The following is a 15,502-nucleotide window of genomic DNA, read 5'->3' on the forward strand; positions in this document are numbered from 1 at the left end:
GTGTCACATGCAGTAACTTCTGTGACTGCTGCTTTCTTCAACCCTTCCAGCTTAGAGAATTGAGCATCGGGACTAAGAAATAGGAAAGGCTTGCATCTGGAGAGTTGTATTTTTTTCCTAGCACATACTTTTGTAACTGGCAGTTCTAGCTGGAATATTCACCACAGGGCTCTGATGAGCATGAGAAGATGATGGACTGGTTTCTAGTTCAGGAGCCCATCCAGGTGTAAAGGCTGTAGCTCTGATGGGGATTGTTTCCATCTGTCTCCACAGTTCATCTTTGACTAAAATCCTTTTCTTCTCTTTGACAGGTCACAGCTCCTTATCTCCACATAGGGGCAATTGCCATCATGGTCCTTCTTGCCTGGCCTGTGGCTCTTCATGCCATCAGAGCAGATAAGAAAGGTACGGCAGCTCTGGTTCCTGCTTCCTGTATGATAAAAGATATACACGAGCATGGGAAAAGAAGCATGCAGGAGCCCTTTCCACCCACACTTGCGCTCCAGCTGGAGAAGACTTTAAAATTCTGCATCTCCCAGGGAAATTAGTAGGCCTGGGGCTTGGGCTGTGCACTGCCCTGTTGCTGAACCAGTGTGTCACTGGTTTGCATGTTACCTTGCACTCTTTTGCCCTATCCTGAGGCAGTGGTGGGCATTGAGACAGAGGAGACAGAGCAGAAGCACCCATGTTCTGAGTCATGAGTGAAAATTTGTTTAGCCCTCTGCAGGAGAAAGCAGCCAGTGGCAGTATCCTTGGGTGATTTTTGCTTTCTGTGTACAGAAGGGATCTCCAGTCCAGTCAGACAAACCACATCTCAGGAGAGATCAGCTGAGTTAGGGAAAAGATCTTTTTGATTAGTTCCTAGTGTTATCTCACGGGAAGTTTCTGCCTACTACTTGGAAGAATGACCAAATGTCATAAGGATAAAGCCAGATGCCAGGAACAACTGCAGAAAAACCTGGCTGGGAGTGTCTGTTCTTCTCTTATTGTCTAGAGCCAAAATTACCTTCCTGACAGCCATCTTCAGATACTGGTTTGAAATAAAAATCACAGACAAAATGGACTGGTGAAAGCATTTTGTTTCCCTGTCCAAGGCTTTTCTTATTGAACTGCAGCTGGTGAGGTTGAGGGAGAATACACAGGGACCCTAGGCTATATACCACCATGCTTGAGGTACTCCTAGCTTAGTACATCATCATTTTAGCGTAAGCCCAAATTCCTTCCAAGCCACTGGCACAGGGGGATGGTGGTACCCACTCAGGAAAGAGGTGGTGGTGCACAGGTGCTCATTTCTCAGAAGAACTGTTTTGGTCCCTGAGGAGAAGCACTCTGGGGGCTCTTGGGCAATGTGTCAACAGACTCCAGAGAAGACCATAGATAATGACTTGGCAAGTTTGTAGGTACAATATTCATGCTCTCAGGGTCTGTAGAATTATCTAGGTCACACTGAAGGTCACTAGCAACTATCCGAATGAACCAGGGAAGTATTCCAAGTAAAGAGATGCAACATAGTTGAAGGAGAGGTACCTCCTCTTCTTCATTGTGAATTAAACTTGAAAATAGTGCTTGTTCTCATCTGAGTAAGAAAAAGTTAGCATCCTGCTGTTAAGGATTGTTTTTCTACATATGGATTTCATTGCACCATGTTTAAACAAAAAAAGAAATAAAGCCATATCTTGCTGTCATGAATAGTGAGATGTAATTAAAGCATAAAACCTGCAGTCCTGACTTAGACAGCTTGCATCCTTGCCTTGACCAATATGTTTTCCTGGGTTGCATTATTTGGAGAGAAAGTGAAAATTAGGAGAAGGAAAGGAAAAAGGGATGGGACAAAACCAGAAAGCTACTTAGCTGGAGGACTATATTAAAAGTGGCAAGGCAGACTCATATGTTACGATGTGGATTAACTCTAGCCTTCCTCCTTCAAATTCTTTCAGTTACTCAGGTGATAATTGTTGGTCCATACCTGGCTATCCTTCTCTTTCTTTTCTTGATACCTCTGGGGATGTATTCTCCTTGCATCAGAGAGATGGGAACACTTGGACCAAAGCCAGCCCTCATTGGACACCGTGGAGCACCAATGGTAGGTCTGAAGAGGTTATTTTACGTAATTTCTTCATCCTGTGTGTTGCTACTTTCATCATTGTCTTCTGTTGTTTCTTTGTTTTTCCCCCATGAAATCAGTGTGGGGTGGGAGACATTTCTAGTCATTGGGACTGCTTGCCAAAGGCATCGCTGCATGGGTTTGCTTACAAGGAAAACACTGTTCCTGAGGGACAAGACCAGGCTGAAAGGGGCCCCGAGTAACCTGGACTAGTGAAGGATGTCTCTGCCCTGACAGGGTGATTGGAACAGGGTGATCTTAAAGGTCCCTTCCAACCCAAACCATTCTATGATTCTGTTATTCTTCTACACGATGGGTTTGGCTAAAGTGGAAGAAAAAAAACAATAGGCTTTAACAATATAATGATGCTCCCTTAATAAAAAACAGATGCTACAAAGAGGCAGAAAGTGTTTGCAGAGTCCTCCAGAGTGTGTTTGAAAATTATCTGCTCATGTGCCTTTTTGTTCAGCTGGCGCCAGAAAACACTGAGATGTCATTTCTGAAGACGATTGAGCATGGTGGGGATGGTCTTGAAACAGATGTCGCAATAAGGTGAGGGCAAAACATCACATCTCACAGAATATGTGCTGCTTCTTCTAAGAGCTGTCTTTGGAGACATGCAGCTCCAGGCCACTGGGTTTTACTGATGGCTGGGACAGGGTCCCTCCCCTGTCATGTGATGTCAGGGGCTGTAGGGCATGGTTGCTGTCAGGCAAGTCAATAAGCTGCAGCTATTGATTTAACAATCGTTATTTCTACAGTGTGTTTTAAATGCTTGGCAGAGTATAAAAACAAGTCCCTACTCTAGTCTGACTTCCAGGTCACAGTGAGGGTTATATCAGTCTACAAACCAACAGAAAATTGTGTTCGGATTTGTGACATTTCCCTAATTATTAAATCTTTAATTGCCTTTGGTGAACCCGTTGCTGTGAAATGCTAACATTCTAACATTCTGTGCAGGATGAGCTGTTTCCAGGCATTGAATAAGAAAAACACTAACATTTAGATTTTCTACTAAACTAGACATTTCTATAAAAGAAAATTTTGTGTTTCCATCACTATCCATTCAGAATTCAGTTCTCTGGAAACCACAGAAAAACTTTGATGTCAGCAAAAAGAGATTCCAACAATAAGTTACTAATAATTTTTGAGGGAGCTGGCAGGCAAAAAGGTCATCTCCTTCACATTGCCCTTAGGGAAACTGGGGCACAGAGAAGCATGACTTCTGTGAGATCCTCTAGAAGTATTTAAGCTGGAAATAACCTGGTGTCTTGAGCCTCAGCGTTCGTCCATATTGCACTCTCTGCACTAAGGAAGGCTGTACTTCTGCATTTACTGTGGCTCTGGCTTGATTCTGTTCATCCTGTGAATGAACCTGCTCCCCAGGTGACCTGAACTCTTGTTCTCTGGCAGCTATGATGGGGTTCCTTTCCTCATGCATGATGACACCTTGAGAAGGACAACTAATATCCAAGAAGTCTACCCTAATGACACTGATAAAGCTGCTTCGTCATTCTCCTGGGATGCCCTGCAGAAATTGAATGCTGGAACGTGGTTCCTTAAGGTAAGCATCATAAAGGGCTAGAAGCATTCAAGGTCAGTTGGACTGGACTCTAGGCAACCTGATCCAGTAGGACACATCCCTGTTTATTGCAGGGGGCATGGACTAAATGAGCTTTAAAGGTCTCTTCCAATCCAAGCTTTTCTGTGATTTCATGACTATCACCAACTAGATGTAAAAGAGACACAAACTGTCTATATTAATTAACATCATCAGTGTTAGCAAAGGAACTGCTAGTTGAGTCGAAACTCAAATAAGTCAGTGTAAATCCTTCAGTTTGGGTCTCTACTTTGTTCAGTCTGCCTTCAGATTAAGAAGACCTGTAACAATTGGCTGGTGGGTGTTCTTGTATCACCTTATCATGGCAGCAGCAGAGCTCATGGGCTGCGGGAAGGACAAAAGAACTACTTGTGCAATGTGCTATTTATAACACTCAGAACTAACAAGGTGGGACAGAGAAGCACAGCAGAGATAGCTTTGAACTATGCAATTAAGGTGCCAGAAGCAATGTCCTCACAGCCTGGATTAATTTCCCCCATTTCTTATGTAGAAGAAATAAGAAAAAGAAAATATCCCCACCTGTTGAAGACTGACATCAAACTGTTTCCCTCTCAGAGATGCAGCTGGCTCCCAGAGCAAACTGCCTGATTTATTTCCTTTTTTTCTTTATACCTGTCTATTTCTAGAACAAACCATTTTTAGGGATGGGCTCGCTGTCAAAGGCAGATCAAAAAGAGGCAATGAATCAGTCCATTTACACGCTAAGTGGTTTTTTGCGCCTCGCAGACAGTCACAATAAACTTGTGATATTTGATCTCTACCGCCCTCCAGAGAAACATCCTTACAGAAACTTGTGGGTCCGCAAAATCCTGGATGTCATCCTCAAGGAGTCAAAGATTAAACGCCATCTGGTAGGGTGGTCTCACTCCATATCCCTTTTTCTTGCTCTCCTCATTGGGACTTTGGGACATACTCTGCATGATTTCACCTGCATAAAATTGGTCCACAGCATTTCACTTGATTTAAAAGGCATCATTTGGAGTATATTCCTAATATTAGTTCCTCAGAAGGTTCACAATGGTGTAATCTTTCAGCAGCAAAGGAAAAAAGGCAGTCTATATACAGCTGATGCCTTAGCCCTTAAACAGCACCCCTTTATAAATATAATTGTCAGTCTATTTCCTGCTACCCATGCTTGTTTTATACATTGCATAAAAAATCCTGGCTTAAATTAAAATAAATTGTGAATCTTTATTGCCTTCCTCACCCTGGCAGTGAATGAATGCTAAACTCATGGGAATCATGTTATGTACTCACTGATGTCTGGGGAGTTATGCTGATCTGTATCTGCTGAAGATCTTTTCTTCCATGCTGGAAGAATGGTAGAACAGAATATTTTTGGTTGCCTTTTCCATAAACTAAAGCTTTTCATTCATTTTCAGCACTGCATCTTTTGTTGGGCTGTGTGAAACGTACTCACTGATTTCCAGAGGATAAGCAAGGAACAATGGATACTTATTTCTTGATAAAAGTGACTTACAAGTCCTAACCATCTGAATATTCTGAAGTTCTAAGCATCTGAATATTATTTGATCATTGGGTGAAACACCATCTGACAGGCTGGGTTAAGCCCCTCAAGACATTATCTTTACTTGTGTGATCAGTGGGGCATATTAGGAGCATGAATTTTTCTGCTGAGAATTCACTGGTTCCTCTTGTCACCTGCAGGTCCTGTGGCTGCATAACGGAGTGAGGTCCTTTGTTCAATCTGTTGCTCCTGGGTTTCAGCACACGATGGGCAGAAAGGCACCAATAGAAGACCTAATAAAGCACAATATCGTCAAACTCAATCTGGTCTACACTGACATGTCCAGTGAAGATATCCGGTAGGTTTCAGCCCCAGGTACAGTCTTTGGGGTGCATCTGGACTACATTTGCCTCATGCATGGGGCAATGTCTCCCTCCAGTGACCAGTTCCAGAGACTATAACACTTTGAGAATAGGTCGTTCAGATCAAGTAGCCATCCCTGATGTATTTTAGGAGTGACAGACTGCAGATCACTCCTCCTGTTCATTAAGAGGTGGCACATGTAATTAAATCTGGTTGTCCTCAATTCCATATTGACAAGGATCTGAGGATATCCTGGTAAGAACAACACAGCTGTATCCTGTTTTCTTTCTTTTTATTTGTGCCATCTCCAGTCCCACCACCACTGAATCAAGGAGAATGAACAACTATTTAACCTCCCATGGCTCTTCCAACAAACACCAGTGCTGTTGTGAGGGACTGTCACCCTCTTGTAGCCAGTGTTTTGGAGACATAATTTCCTGTCACTATCAGTACTCTGTTGCATGTGACACACTGAAAATGTCATTTCTATGATGAAAGGCTCCACACTCATTGCAGGAGTTCCCAAAATGCTACTCTGACATGGCAAAATAACCCAACAAACAACCAAAAAACCCCCAGCATTACCTGTCCAGCTCTCCTTCTGTAAATAGGATTTTTTTCTCTTTCCAATGCACAAAACCATTGAAGTCTAGTTGAAATTAAAAGGAAAGGAAAAACTTTAATCCTTTGGACAAGATTAATGTTCATATTTTCTCAATTATAATTGTCACAGGATGTGAAATCATAGAATCATAAAATCACAGAATAGTTTGAGATGTAAGGGACATTCAGCACCATCTAGTTCATCTGCCAGGGGCAGGGAAGCTCCCACTGGACATGATTTCTCACAGCCCCATAGCCTGGCCTTGAAGACTTCTAGGGATGGGGAGTCCAAAAACTCTGTGAGCAATCTGTGCCAGTGTCTCAACTACCCTCAAAGTTAAGAATTTTTTCCTAATATCCGATCTAAACTTCCCTCCTTCAGCTTAAAGCCATTTCCTCTTGTCCTGCCACTCGGTGCCCTTTTAAAAAGTCTCTGTCCATCTCTCTCGTAGCCCATCTCAGTACAGGAAAGTTTTCTAAGGTCTCCTCAGAGCCTTCTTTTCTCCAGCCTGAAAGGCTATAGAAAATCATAGGCAGATCCATTTGGGCAAACCTTGGACAGGTCCTAGGTAGATTTCTAAATGTTGATATTGATGATACATTAGTTTACCTTTATATAAAGAATGAATGTACTTCATATTAAGTTTCAGTATAAAGCTTATAATAACTTGAGAAATGATGTGTTAATGGAGTGACCATAACAAACTTGGGTGGCCAGCTTCAAGGATTAGCTCAGCTGGTCTAACCAACTCAGGTGCTCTAACCAACACCAGCATTAGGGGTTCAATCCCTACATGAGCCATTAACTGAAAAGCTGGACTCTGTGGCCTTCTGTGTCCCTTCAAACTCAGGCTATTCTTTGATTCTTTGGTGGTTTGGAACCCACTGTGGGGAGGTTATAGAATAACATGAATGGTTTAGATTTAAATGATCTCTAAGGTCATCAAGGCCATCAATCCCAGCACTGCCAAACCCACCACTAAACCATGTCCCCACCTCTAAATGTTTTAAATACCTCCAGAGATGATGAATTCAGCACTTCCCTGGGCAGCCAGTTCCAAAGCTTGATAACCCTTTCCATTAAGAATTTTTTCCTAATATCCAATGTAAACCTTCCCTGGTGAAGTTTGGATCCAGTTGTTCTTGCTCTATTGCTTGAAGATCTTCCATGCTGAAAGAATGGTAGAGCAGAATATTTCAGTTGCCTGGCTACAGCCTCCTTTATAAACTCATTGTTACATTGATTCATATGGCAGAAGGATTAGAAAGGTTTTTGACCTTTTGGGCATTTTATCTGCATTTGTTTCCAGCTGTTCAGCTATTCTGTATTGACAAATTGTTAATAATTAATTATTGGCTGGTTGGCTTTCCTTTATGTTCCTTATCTAGGTCCTAAAGTAAGCACTTCCTACAGAAGATTACAACCATTTCCCATGATCTTCCCGAATCTCCTTGAGTAAACCCGAAGGAAGTACTAATCTCCTTGCTCAATGAAGGTTGTTGCCTTTTGGTCTTTTAAAGGAAATATGCTGAGGCAAACATCACCACCAACTTCTATGTGGTCAACGAGCCATGGCTCTATTCCCTGGCATGGTGCTCTGGGGCACACTCTGTGACCACCAATGCCGTCCACTTGTTGAAGGATCTCAGCCAGCCACTCTTCCTCATGGTAAGTGGAGGTCTTCTCTGTCTCAGGGGTGGGAAATAGGGTTGGGATGTTCATGATTACCTTCAGAGATGATGGTCCAGTTCACACATGGATAAAGCATCCCTTAAGGATCCTTTGCATAAGAAGGACCTGAGTTCAAACCTGGCTTCCTGGGAACCTTAAAGCCACTACAGGTATTGCCATACCCTTCTCTCTTCTCCTGGCTCAGGATGAAGCACCTTACTTGTTTGGATTATCACCTTAGGCTCTGAGATAAGGGAAAAGAAGTCTTATTGAGACTTGTGCAGGAAGAAAGGAAGGGCCTTTGGGAACACAAGCTGATGCATGAGGATTTCCAGTTCTAAGCTTTTCAAGCACATTACTGATGTCAGAAGTTTCTCTTTTCCAAGGGAATCCCACTGCCCTTGTCAAACTTGGTCTTGTTCCGCAAGTCCAAGGGAAACAACCGCAGAAATAAGCCTTCTTTCTGGAAGGAATTTTCACATAATTTCTCTATTTATTATTCTGCCTTGGACAGCCTGTATAACCAAGAAGCACCTGAGGCATTGGTCCCACCAGAATCATTTCAAGCACTTTAAACAGTTGTCTTCACAGTCTTGAATTAGATTTTACAATGCTCCCCTCCAGAGAACTGCAATGTTTCAGTCCATTCTAAGTTTGGGTGAAGGTCCAGTAGAAGGATGAATCTTCAGATGCTCTCAGACTTAAAGTGGAAGCCACCCCAGGCTCTCTGTGGTGTTCAGTGAAGGGCAGTTTTGCCAGAGGAAATGAGATACCACCAGTTGATGTTATATTTGGGGTAAAGCTGAGAAGTGCAAGACCTGCCTTACGAACAAGAGGTCTCTGTGGCATTCACTGTGATATGGTAAAATCTTCTTGGCTACACATCAGACTTGCTTTTATGAAGGAGAATGATTTTGCACCAGGACTCAGTGGCGAGTGGCCACTTTGAGATGCCACCAAATGCTTTAAACACCCAAGGGATGTTACTGCAGATGCAAACCAGGCAGCTGAACAGCCATGTTCAATCAGGGAGAAAGTGTTTGAGTAATTTTTTTTTTCAAATCTTGTGGTCCTTGGTGGTAGACACGACCTCTGTTGTTTTCTTCCAGACTCCACAGCAGTACAACATCATGTGGATCCTGACAGATCTGACCTCTGCGTTCCTCATCTCACTCATCTTTGCTCTGCACTGGTAACTACCAAGTTGTTAAGGGCCATCCTAACCTGACCTTTTGCTCCAGGTGGAGGGAAGGAGGGATGCTTTCAGGTGACTTGAAGGGTTAAAACTACTCTTGAGAACATTAGCTTTCTCTTCTGGAAAGGGAAGAAAGCCCTGAAAGTCTCCCGAGACCTCCCTGTTTCTCCTGCTTGCTCTCATTTTCCCTTTCCATTTTGGCAGCTCAGGCATTGTCTACCCTCAGGATTCAGTGGAGAACAGGTGGATTTATAGTAACAACATATACCAATTATCAAAGCTGGTGGGCTGAGAAAGGAACAGATTTTTTATTATTACTATTTGAGAGTGTTTCACTGGACTGATAGGAAAGTTCTCAATGTTAATATTTGAGCACCCCATGTCTCTCTACACATACCAGAGCCCCACAGGAAATCCATCCTCTGACACAAAAGTGTCTGACCGTGCCACAGACACCACATTTTATTTCCTTTCACTCTGTCAAAGATTATTGGGAAATCTGGGGCTCACAGAACGGGCACACCGCAGCTGCTTGTGTTTGGCTGCTGGATGTTCTGCTCTGCCACAGTTATATGAGGAACGTGCCTGTGCAGAAAGTTTGGGAAGCCCCTGGGTGAGCACTCTGGACTGCTGCTAGCTGTGACTTGCTTTGGTACAGGAAAAGGTTGGAGTGCTAATATTGCTCTGGGATGGTGAAAAAATTAATTAGTAGCACTTTGACAGTGATGAACTAGCAGCTGTACAGGCATTTTTGCTGGGCATCCAGGCTTTTCCCAAGGCAAGGTGGTTCCTTCTTTTCCTTTCCCTCTTACTGTGCTCTGCTCTCCTCAGGTCCCACTTTCCCCTTGTCTTCAAGACTGCAGGTTTCAGGGTGGTACAGAATCACCCCTGTAAAGCATCACCACCACTGTCAGGCCTTGCCATGCCCAACTCCTCCGGGATCATGTTCATGTTGTGTGCATTTCCCAGGGTCCTGTGGATCCTTCTGGCCCAACCAAACAACAGACTCCTCTGGACTGACCTTGAAGCAAGGGCATCCCCAACCCTCCTGGGACCAAAGGGCCATTAGCTGTGTCTCAGTGCCCTGTGTGGTCTTGTCAGGTTTATGAGCCCACCAAAATGACAATTTTTAAATTTTCCTGTCTGCTTTAGAACCAGCGTCTGTAAATATTTTGGAGGCTTTAGAGCTCTTAAATCTTGCTTAGAAAACAGGGCTTAGTCAGAAAGTTGCCTTCAAGATGCTGTTGCACACATGAAGTGTGGATGCTTAGACATCAGTCATGCACCTCTCTCAGTAAGGACCTGAGAAAATCCCAAAATACCTGCCCTCACAAAGTAGGTAAAAGCTGTCCAAGGCAGCAGGGGGCCATGAGGAACACCACAGCAGGCAGTAGCCTCTGACCCACTTTCTCTGGCCCATGCAGGTGGCGAGAGAAGAACTTCTCCTGCTGTGCCCAGGACAGTAACCCAATGATAGAGAGTGGTGGCACCTACAACAAATTCAAGACAGGTGAGCAGGGCAAGAAGAGCAGCTGCATCCTGCTCAGGGTGGTCTCTGTGGGAGTACCGAGATCCTGATGGGTGGGTTGGTGATGGGTGTCCATACTTATAAGGAAGGTTGTAAGGAAGGATGCAGTCTGGGTTACCTCAGCCCCAGACCCCATAGCAGCTCAATCCAATTGGCCCTGCTTCTAGCAAAGGCTGGGGCAGACACCTCCAGGTGTCCCCTCCAATACTCATTACTCTGCAGTGCTGTGAAAAGAGACTCTGGAGGCACTGAGCACTCTTGGTTCTGCCAGGCAGGGTGGGATTGGCTGAGGACCCTCCCATGCACCACATTTCTGCACCCATGGGGCTATCATCCAGACAAAATGGCCCAACCTGGGCTGCATGCATTTTCAAACAGGTTCTGTTTGCTCACAGTGGCTGTCAGAACAGATGCAGATGTTTGGTAGCTCACTGTGTGTCTCCTTTTCCAGAGCTCAGCGACATGCCTGCTGTCCTGGCCTGACATGGGCAGAGAGGGGACATGGACCTGCTGCCTCGATGAGGCCAGGGAGACCAGCTGGTGGGGGCTCAGATCTACCTGGTGAGGAGGAGCCATTTGCCTTCATGGCCCTGCTGGAGATGAGCACCAACCTTCCTCTCCTACAGCTTTTCTCATATTCCCATGCCTGCCAGGGATCCTTGGGGTGTAGGAGAGCACAGATGGAGGTGTAGCCATGAAGAATCTGTGCTTTGTGGTGAGATGCAGCAAGCACATGGGAGCTATTCCCCCCATTTACTCGGAACCAAGGGCATCCCACAGGGTTATCATTCCTGCTGTGTGTAAGCCCTGTTTCCACACATGCTGTGAACATCTGAGCATCCTCCAGCCCTCCTCATTCTCAGGTGCCCAGATTTCTCCTATCAGACCAGCCTCTTCTCCACACACTACCTCCTGCCCTCCCGCCTTGCAGGTGTCCTCCATCCCCAAGAGCACACAATGGTCAGGTGCTGCTGGCTGGGTCATTACAATCGGTACCTTTCTATAACAGAGGCAGGGGCACCTTTGGTTTTCCCTTTCTCCACTCTTGCCCTGCCATAGCCCAACAGGCCAATCTCCTCCCCTTGTCTGTGAGTGAGGGCACGTCATTCCCATGGGGGCTGAAGGACTTTTTAGTATCTTGGCCATGTAGCTACTGGGACTCTGACCAGTAACAACCACTTTTCTTCAGAAGGATGGAGCTGTGTGTGAATTGGTCCTACCAGGTATTTGCTTTTTCCTTGGAAAGGTCTGTACACCTGTTCTACAGCCTGGGATTTATTCCAATTTTCATTTCTCCCAGTGGCTGCTGGCACACAGTGGGGAGGGGGCCTATTCTCTGTAAGGGAGATGTAAACATCTCTCAGGTTTAAGCCATATCTTTCTACTTGAAGAGATAATATGTTTTTTGTAAATTGCAAGTGATGTTTTAAATACATTTTATCTCACCTATCCTGTTTTGTTCTTATTTCAGCAGACTGGGAAAGGGAAAGAATACAGTAGTCTTTACTTGATCCAGACTATAGACATACATAAGCCTTTTGTTAAATGAAGTGATCACAAGTGAGAGGGCAGCATGAAGTTTCAGAGTTATCTGTGCTGAGAAACATCCAAACCTTCCCAAGTTGCAATTTTGGAGTATTTTGGAGGCTAGAAATGCAAAAAATGAAGATTCTCCTTTGGAAAAAAAGTTAAAGGACTGAAGAATTGTTGTAGAGCACCTCCAGATCTATGAAATATGGGGAGTGGATGGTGTTAAATTCCCCTCCCCATGCCTTGAATACATAGGTGGTTCATAACTTTTCATGGACACCATGTAGGGTATGTGAGCAGCAAAACTAGGAGGTGGGGAGTGTGTTGGTTAAGCATGGTGTGCACCATGGGCTCCTCAGCCTGTGCCTTGGTGTTCTAGTCAGGGGTTTGGCTGTGGTTCCCCAACTGCTGCCTTTAATATGCATCGGGGAAAGCCACCTCAGTGCTCTCTGATCCATGTATCCAGCTGCTGCTTGGCCAGTATGCACTGGTAACTCCCTTTACTCACCCTCCCCATCCTCAGAAGCCTTCCCTAGGGAGAGCCTGGCCAGTTAGACCTGTGGTTCCCTTGAATGCCTTACACTGTCACATCTCAACTACTATTTTCATTGCTTCACAGCTAGCAAGGTCTGGCAACCTCGTTAAGCACATGGCTGGTCATCTGACTCCCATACACAAGCTTTTCACCCAGCACTTCCTACATGCAGTGATTAAGCTCAAAACTGACTGGAAGATTCAGCCCTTGTCATAGAGGACAAGCAATGGAGACTCCCAGACTTCACTGTTTTTTATCCTAAAAGATAAAATTAATTAAATTGATTTTCAGTTTGGAAATACTGATGGTTTGTTCCCCCTTGCTGGATGCTCTCCTCAGGAATTGCACAGTGCAAGGAGAAATCTTGCCCACAACAAGAACCCGGGATCCCTGATCCCACTCTTTCCCCTGGAGATGTCACCACAACTGCACAGTGCAGAACAGCCTCCCACAAGCCACTTGATGCTTTTTAATTGGATTATTTCACTTGGACATATGTTTTTTTTTTTCACGTTACATTGCTTGGTGTGAATACAAAGAGGCCAGCAGATGCTAATACATAAGACACACAGGTACACACACACAGAGTCCCAGTCCTGCCCAAAATTATGGGGTACATGGAATGCCAACAGAGCTGTAAGTGGAGGGATGAGGGTGGTGGAAGGGGAAAGATGACCCAGGACAGCTCTGGAAAACACTGCTGTGCTACATCATCTGCTGAGCGTGCAGTGGGTGGCAGGGATGGCTGGAGACTCAGAAAAAGCAGCGATGGTGTGGTGATGATAGGCATGTGTCTAAGGACAGGTGGGATCCCTGGGACCACTGGATCATGGCAGCTGGAAAAAGGAGGGAAATGTCAGAGATGGATGGTGAGAAGGCAGCCCCCAGTACAGCCTTGGTTGGTGTAACCATGCTCCCATCACCAGAGTGCTTTGGGTAGGGGATGATGGAGGAAGGGGATCTCCTAGCAGCCCTGTCTGGCTGGTGGATGGCTCCGTGCAGCATCTCATTCGCTTTGATGGAGCAACCGAAATCATAAGTCACTGCTGCATCCCACTTGAATGTCACAGTCCTCGAGGTCTGGTAGGCAGTGCTGCCAGTTCTGCCTGGCACACCATGGTGTTGGAGATTGGAGCCCAGCTGAGCTTAACAGAGCAGCACGTGACACCCCACAATATGGACTTCTACAAAAGCAGTCAAACCCAGCCAAATGCACAGGACCAAGAGAGGCCTCAACATCTACTGAGATACACTCAGTGTTGGTTACACAAACACCAGAGCTTGGTGGACAACTGTCCCCTCTCTTGATACCCCACACCCAGCCATGTGTTCCTTTGAAGCCTGGATTTTGGAAAGGCACTCCCAGGCTTCCCTCCCAGATACAATATGGTTTTAGCCTCCTCTCTGCCAGCAGGTCCCAGCTCTGCTCCAAAGTAAGCTTGTCCGCACTGTGTGGCATTGGGTGGCAGATGAGACAAACAGCCAGCAGATGAGTACAGCCAATCAAAGATGGAGAAAAGCCCACCAAAATCAAGGGTCTGCCCTTGCTGTGAGTGGTTCAGGTCCAGCTAGGACTCATGAAGAGCTGCTTTATACAGAAACACACAAAGCACAAGAAAATCAGCTGGTACAAACCCGATGGCCAAGTTCATGTTTGAATTGCAACCCAGTATAAGCTTGGCTTCAGTCTTCCAAGCATGGGGTGTTCAAAACCCCTATATCCATATTGAAGTTTGCAGTGAAAGTCCTCCCAAGGTTAATTTTTCTGGACACAGGAAGCAAAAGGAGATAATTCATTTTCCAAGCTTCGCTTCCAGCTGAGCCCTTAGGTTGGGAAAGATGTGCCTTACTCAGCCTCTGGCAGTCATGGCTCTTCTCTATTCTCATGGGGAATCTCTGGGCAAGGGATTGTTCTGCAGGTTGCCCTCAGCCCCAAGTCAGCATCCAGATACCGGCACGAAATACAGGATTTTTTTTTTTTTCCTTTTTAATATTTTAAAAAATAAATAGAAGAAGAAACAAAACTTTAAAATTTGTTCTTTAAATATTTCCAGCATTGCACGGATAGCACTTTAGTACTCTAGCCTGTTAGATCAGTAGTTTGTTTATTCTGATTCCTAGTTAAAATGTGCTCCTCCCAGCCTGTTTTTTCTTTCTGTACATCTTAAGAACATAGTGTATTCTTTTGTAATGACAAAAAACCAAGCCCTGCAGTGTTCATTTGACATCTTTCCAGCATGGATCAGGGCTCGCTTATTCCTCTTCAAACCTGAAATTCCCAGAACTTCACCAAAAACCTGTTAGCATCCTAACAGCTCTCATATTTAAGGAAAAAAAAGCCAACAAATGAAAACAAAGCAAGCCACGCGCGCGCACACACACACACACACACATAAATCCTCTTCCAAGAGCCTTTGTGATGCCAAACAATGGGTTCAGGCAAACCTCTTGCTGGAGTGTTTTTGCATTGGTCACTGTCTGAGAGCAGTGGTGTTCCCTGGAAATCTTTGAGGTGTAGGATTGAGTTGGGATGCAGGGTGAGGAGGTCAGAGATAGTCATCTTCACTGGAAGGGGAGGTGGGATTGGAGCCCTCAAGGTCAGAGTCCAGTGAACTCCCTGATGGTGTTCGGCTCATTTTCCACATCTGGGAGGCAAAGGTTCTTGCCCAGCTGCACGGGTATCCCACAGCCCTCAGCTGGTGAATTAGCCCCATGACCATGTGCCAGTGGCTTCCTGCAGTTCACTTGCTGCCCTTTGCACTCCTCTGTTTGCTCATGGCTGTTAGCATCTGGCTGATGTACGAGGTCAAAAGATCATCCATCTTGTACCCCTGAGGAGGAGAGGGAAGATGTTACCAGCCTCTAGAGCACACCTTACAGTCT

At 45.1% G+C, this 15,502-nt stretch overlaps 2 protein-coding genes across 16 annotated transcripts in view; one reads left to right on the forward strand and one right to left on the reverse strand.

Moving 5' to 3' along the window:
* Positions 1-12,003, forward strand: part of GDPD4 (glycerophosphodiester phosphodiesterase domain containing 4) — a 36,816-nt gene extending 24,813 nt beyond the window's left edge. For 4 of the 8 annotated variants that reach the window (XM_023922125.2, XM_023922113.2, XM_023922115.2 and 1 more), the window contains exons 7-16: positions 312-405; positions 1,938-2,083; positions 2,574-2,656; positions 3,518-3,668; positions 4,352-4,576; positions 5,394-5,551; positions 7,681-7,828; positions 8,941-9,023; positions 10,451-10,536; positions 11,006-12,003. In XM_023922125.2, coding sequence (XP_023777893.2) covers positions 312-405; positions 1,938-2,083; positions 2,574-2,656; positions 3,518-3,668; positions 4,352-4,576; positions 5,394-5,551; positions 7,681-7,828; positions 8,941-9,023; positions 10,451-10,536; positions 11,006-11,037 — 1,206 coding nt within the window. In that variant the 3' untranslated portion in view covers positions 11,038-12,003. The remainder of the gene's footprint in view (positions 1-311; positions 406-1,937; positions 2,084-2,573; positions 2,657-3,517; positions 3,669-4,351; positions 4,577-5,393; positions 5,552-7,680; positions 7,829-8,940; positions 9,024-10,450; positions 10,537-11,005) is intronic. The other 4 variants (XM_086882382.1, XM_023922134.2, XM_086882381.1 and 1 more) reach the window with 1 other exon arrangement.
* A 1,067-nt stretch (positions 12,004-13,070) lies between these two features.
* The window catches only part of MYO7A (myosin VIIA), a 99,271-nt gene continuing 96,839 nt past the window's right edge, over positions 13,071-15,502 (reverse strand). For all 8 annotated transcript variants that reach the window (XM_086882375.1, XM_086882373.1, XM_086882376.1 and 5 more), the window contains one exon: positions 13,071-15,450. In XM_086882375.1, the coding sequence (XP_086738501.1) occupies positions 15,361-15,450 (90 nt within the window). In that variant the 3' untranslated portion in view covers positions 13,071-15,360. The remainder of the gene's footprint in view (positions 15,451-15,502) is intronic.

This window comes from Cyanistes caeruleus, chromosome 3, assembly GCF_971803275.1.
Source record: "Cyanistes caeruleus chromosome 3, bCyaCae1.hap1.1, whole genome shotgun sequence".
Classification (NCBI taxonomy): Eukaryota; Metazoa; Chordata; class Aves; order Passeriformes; family Paridae; genus Cyanistes; species Cyanistes caeruleus.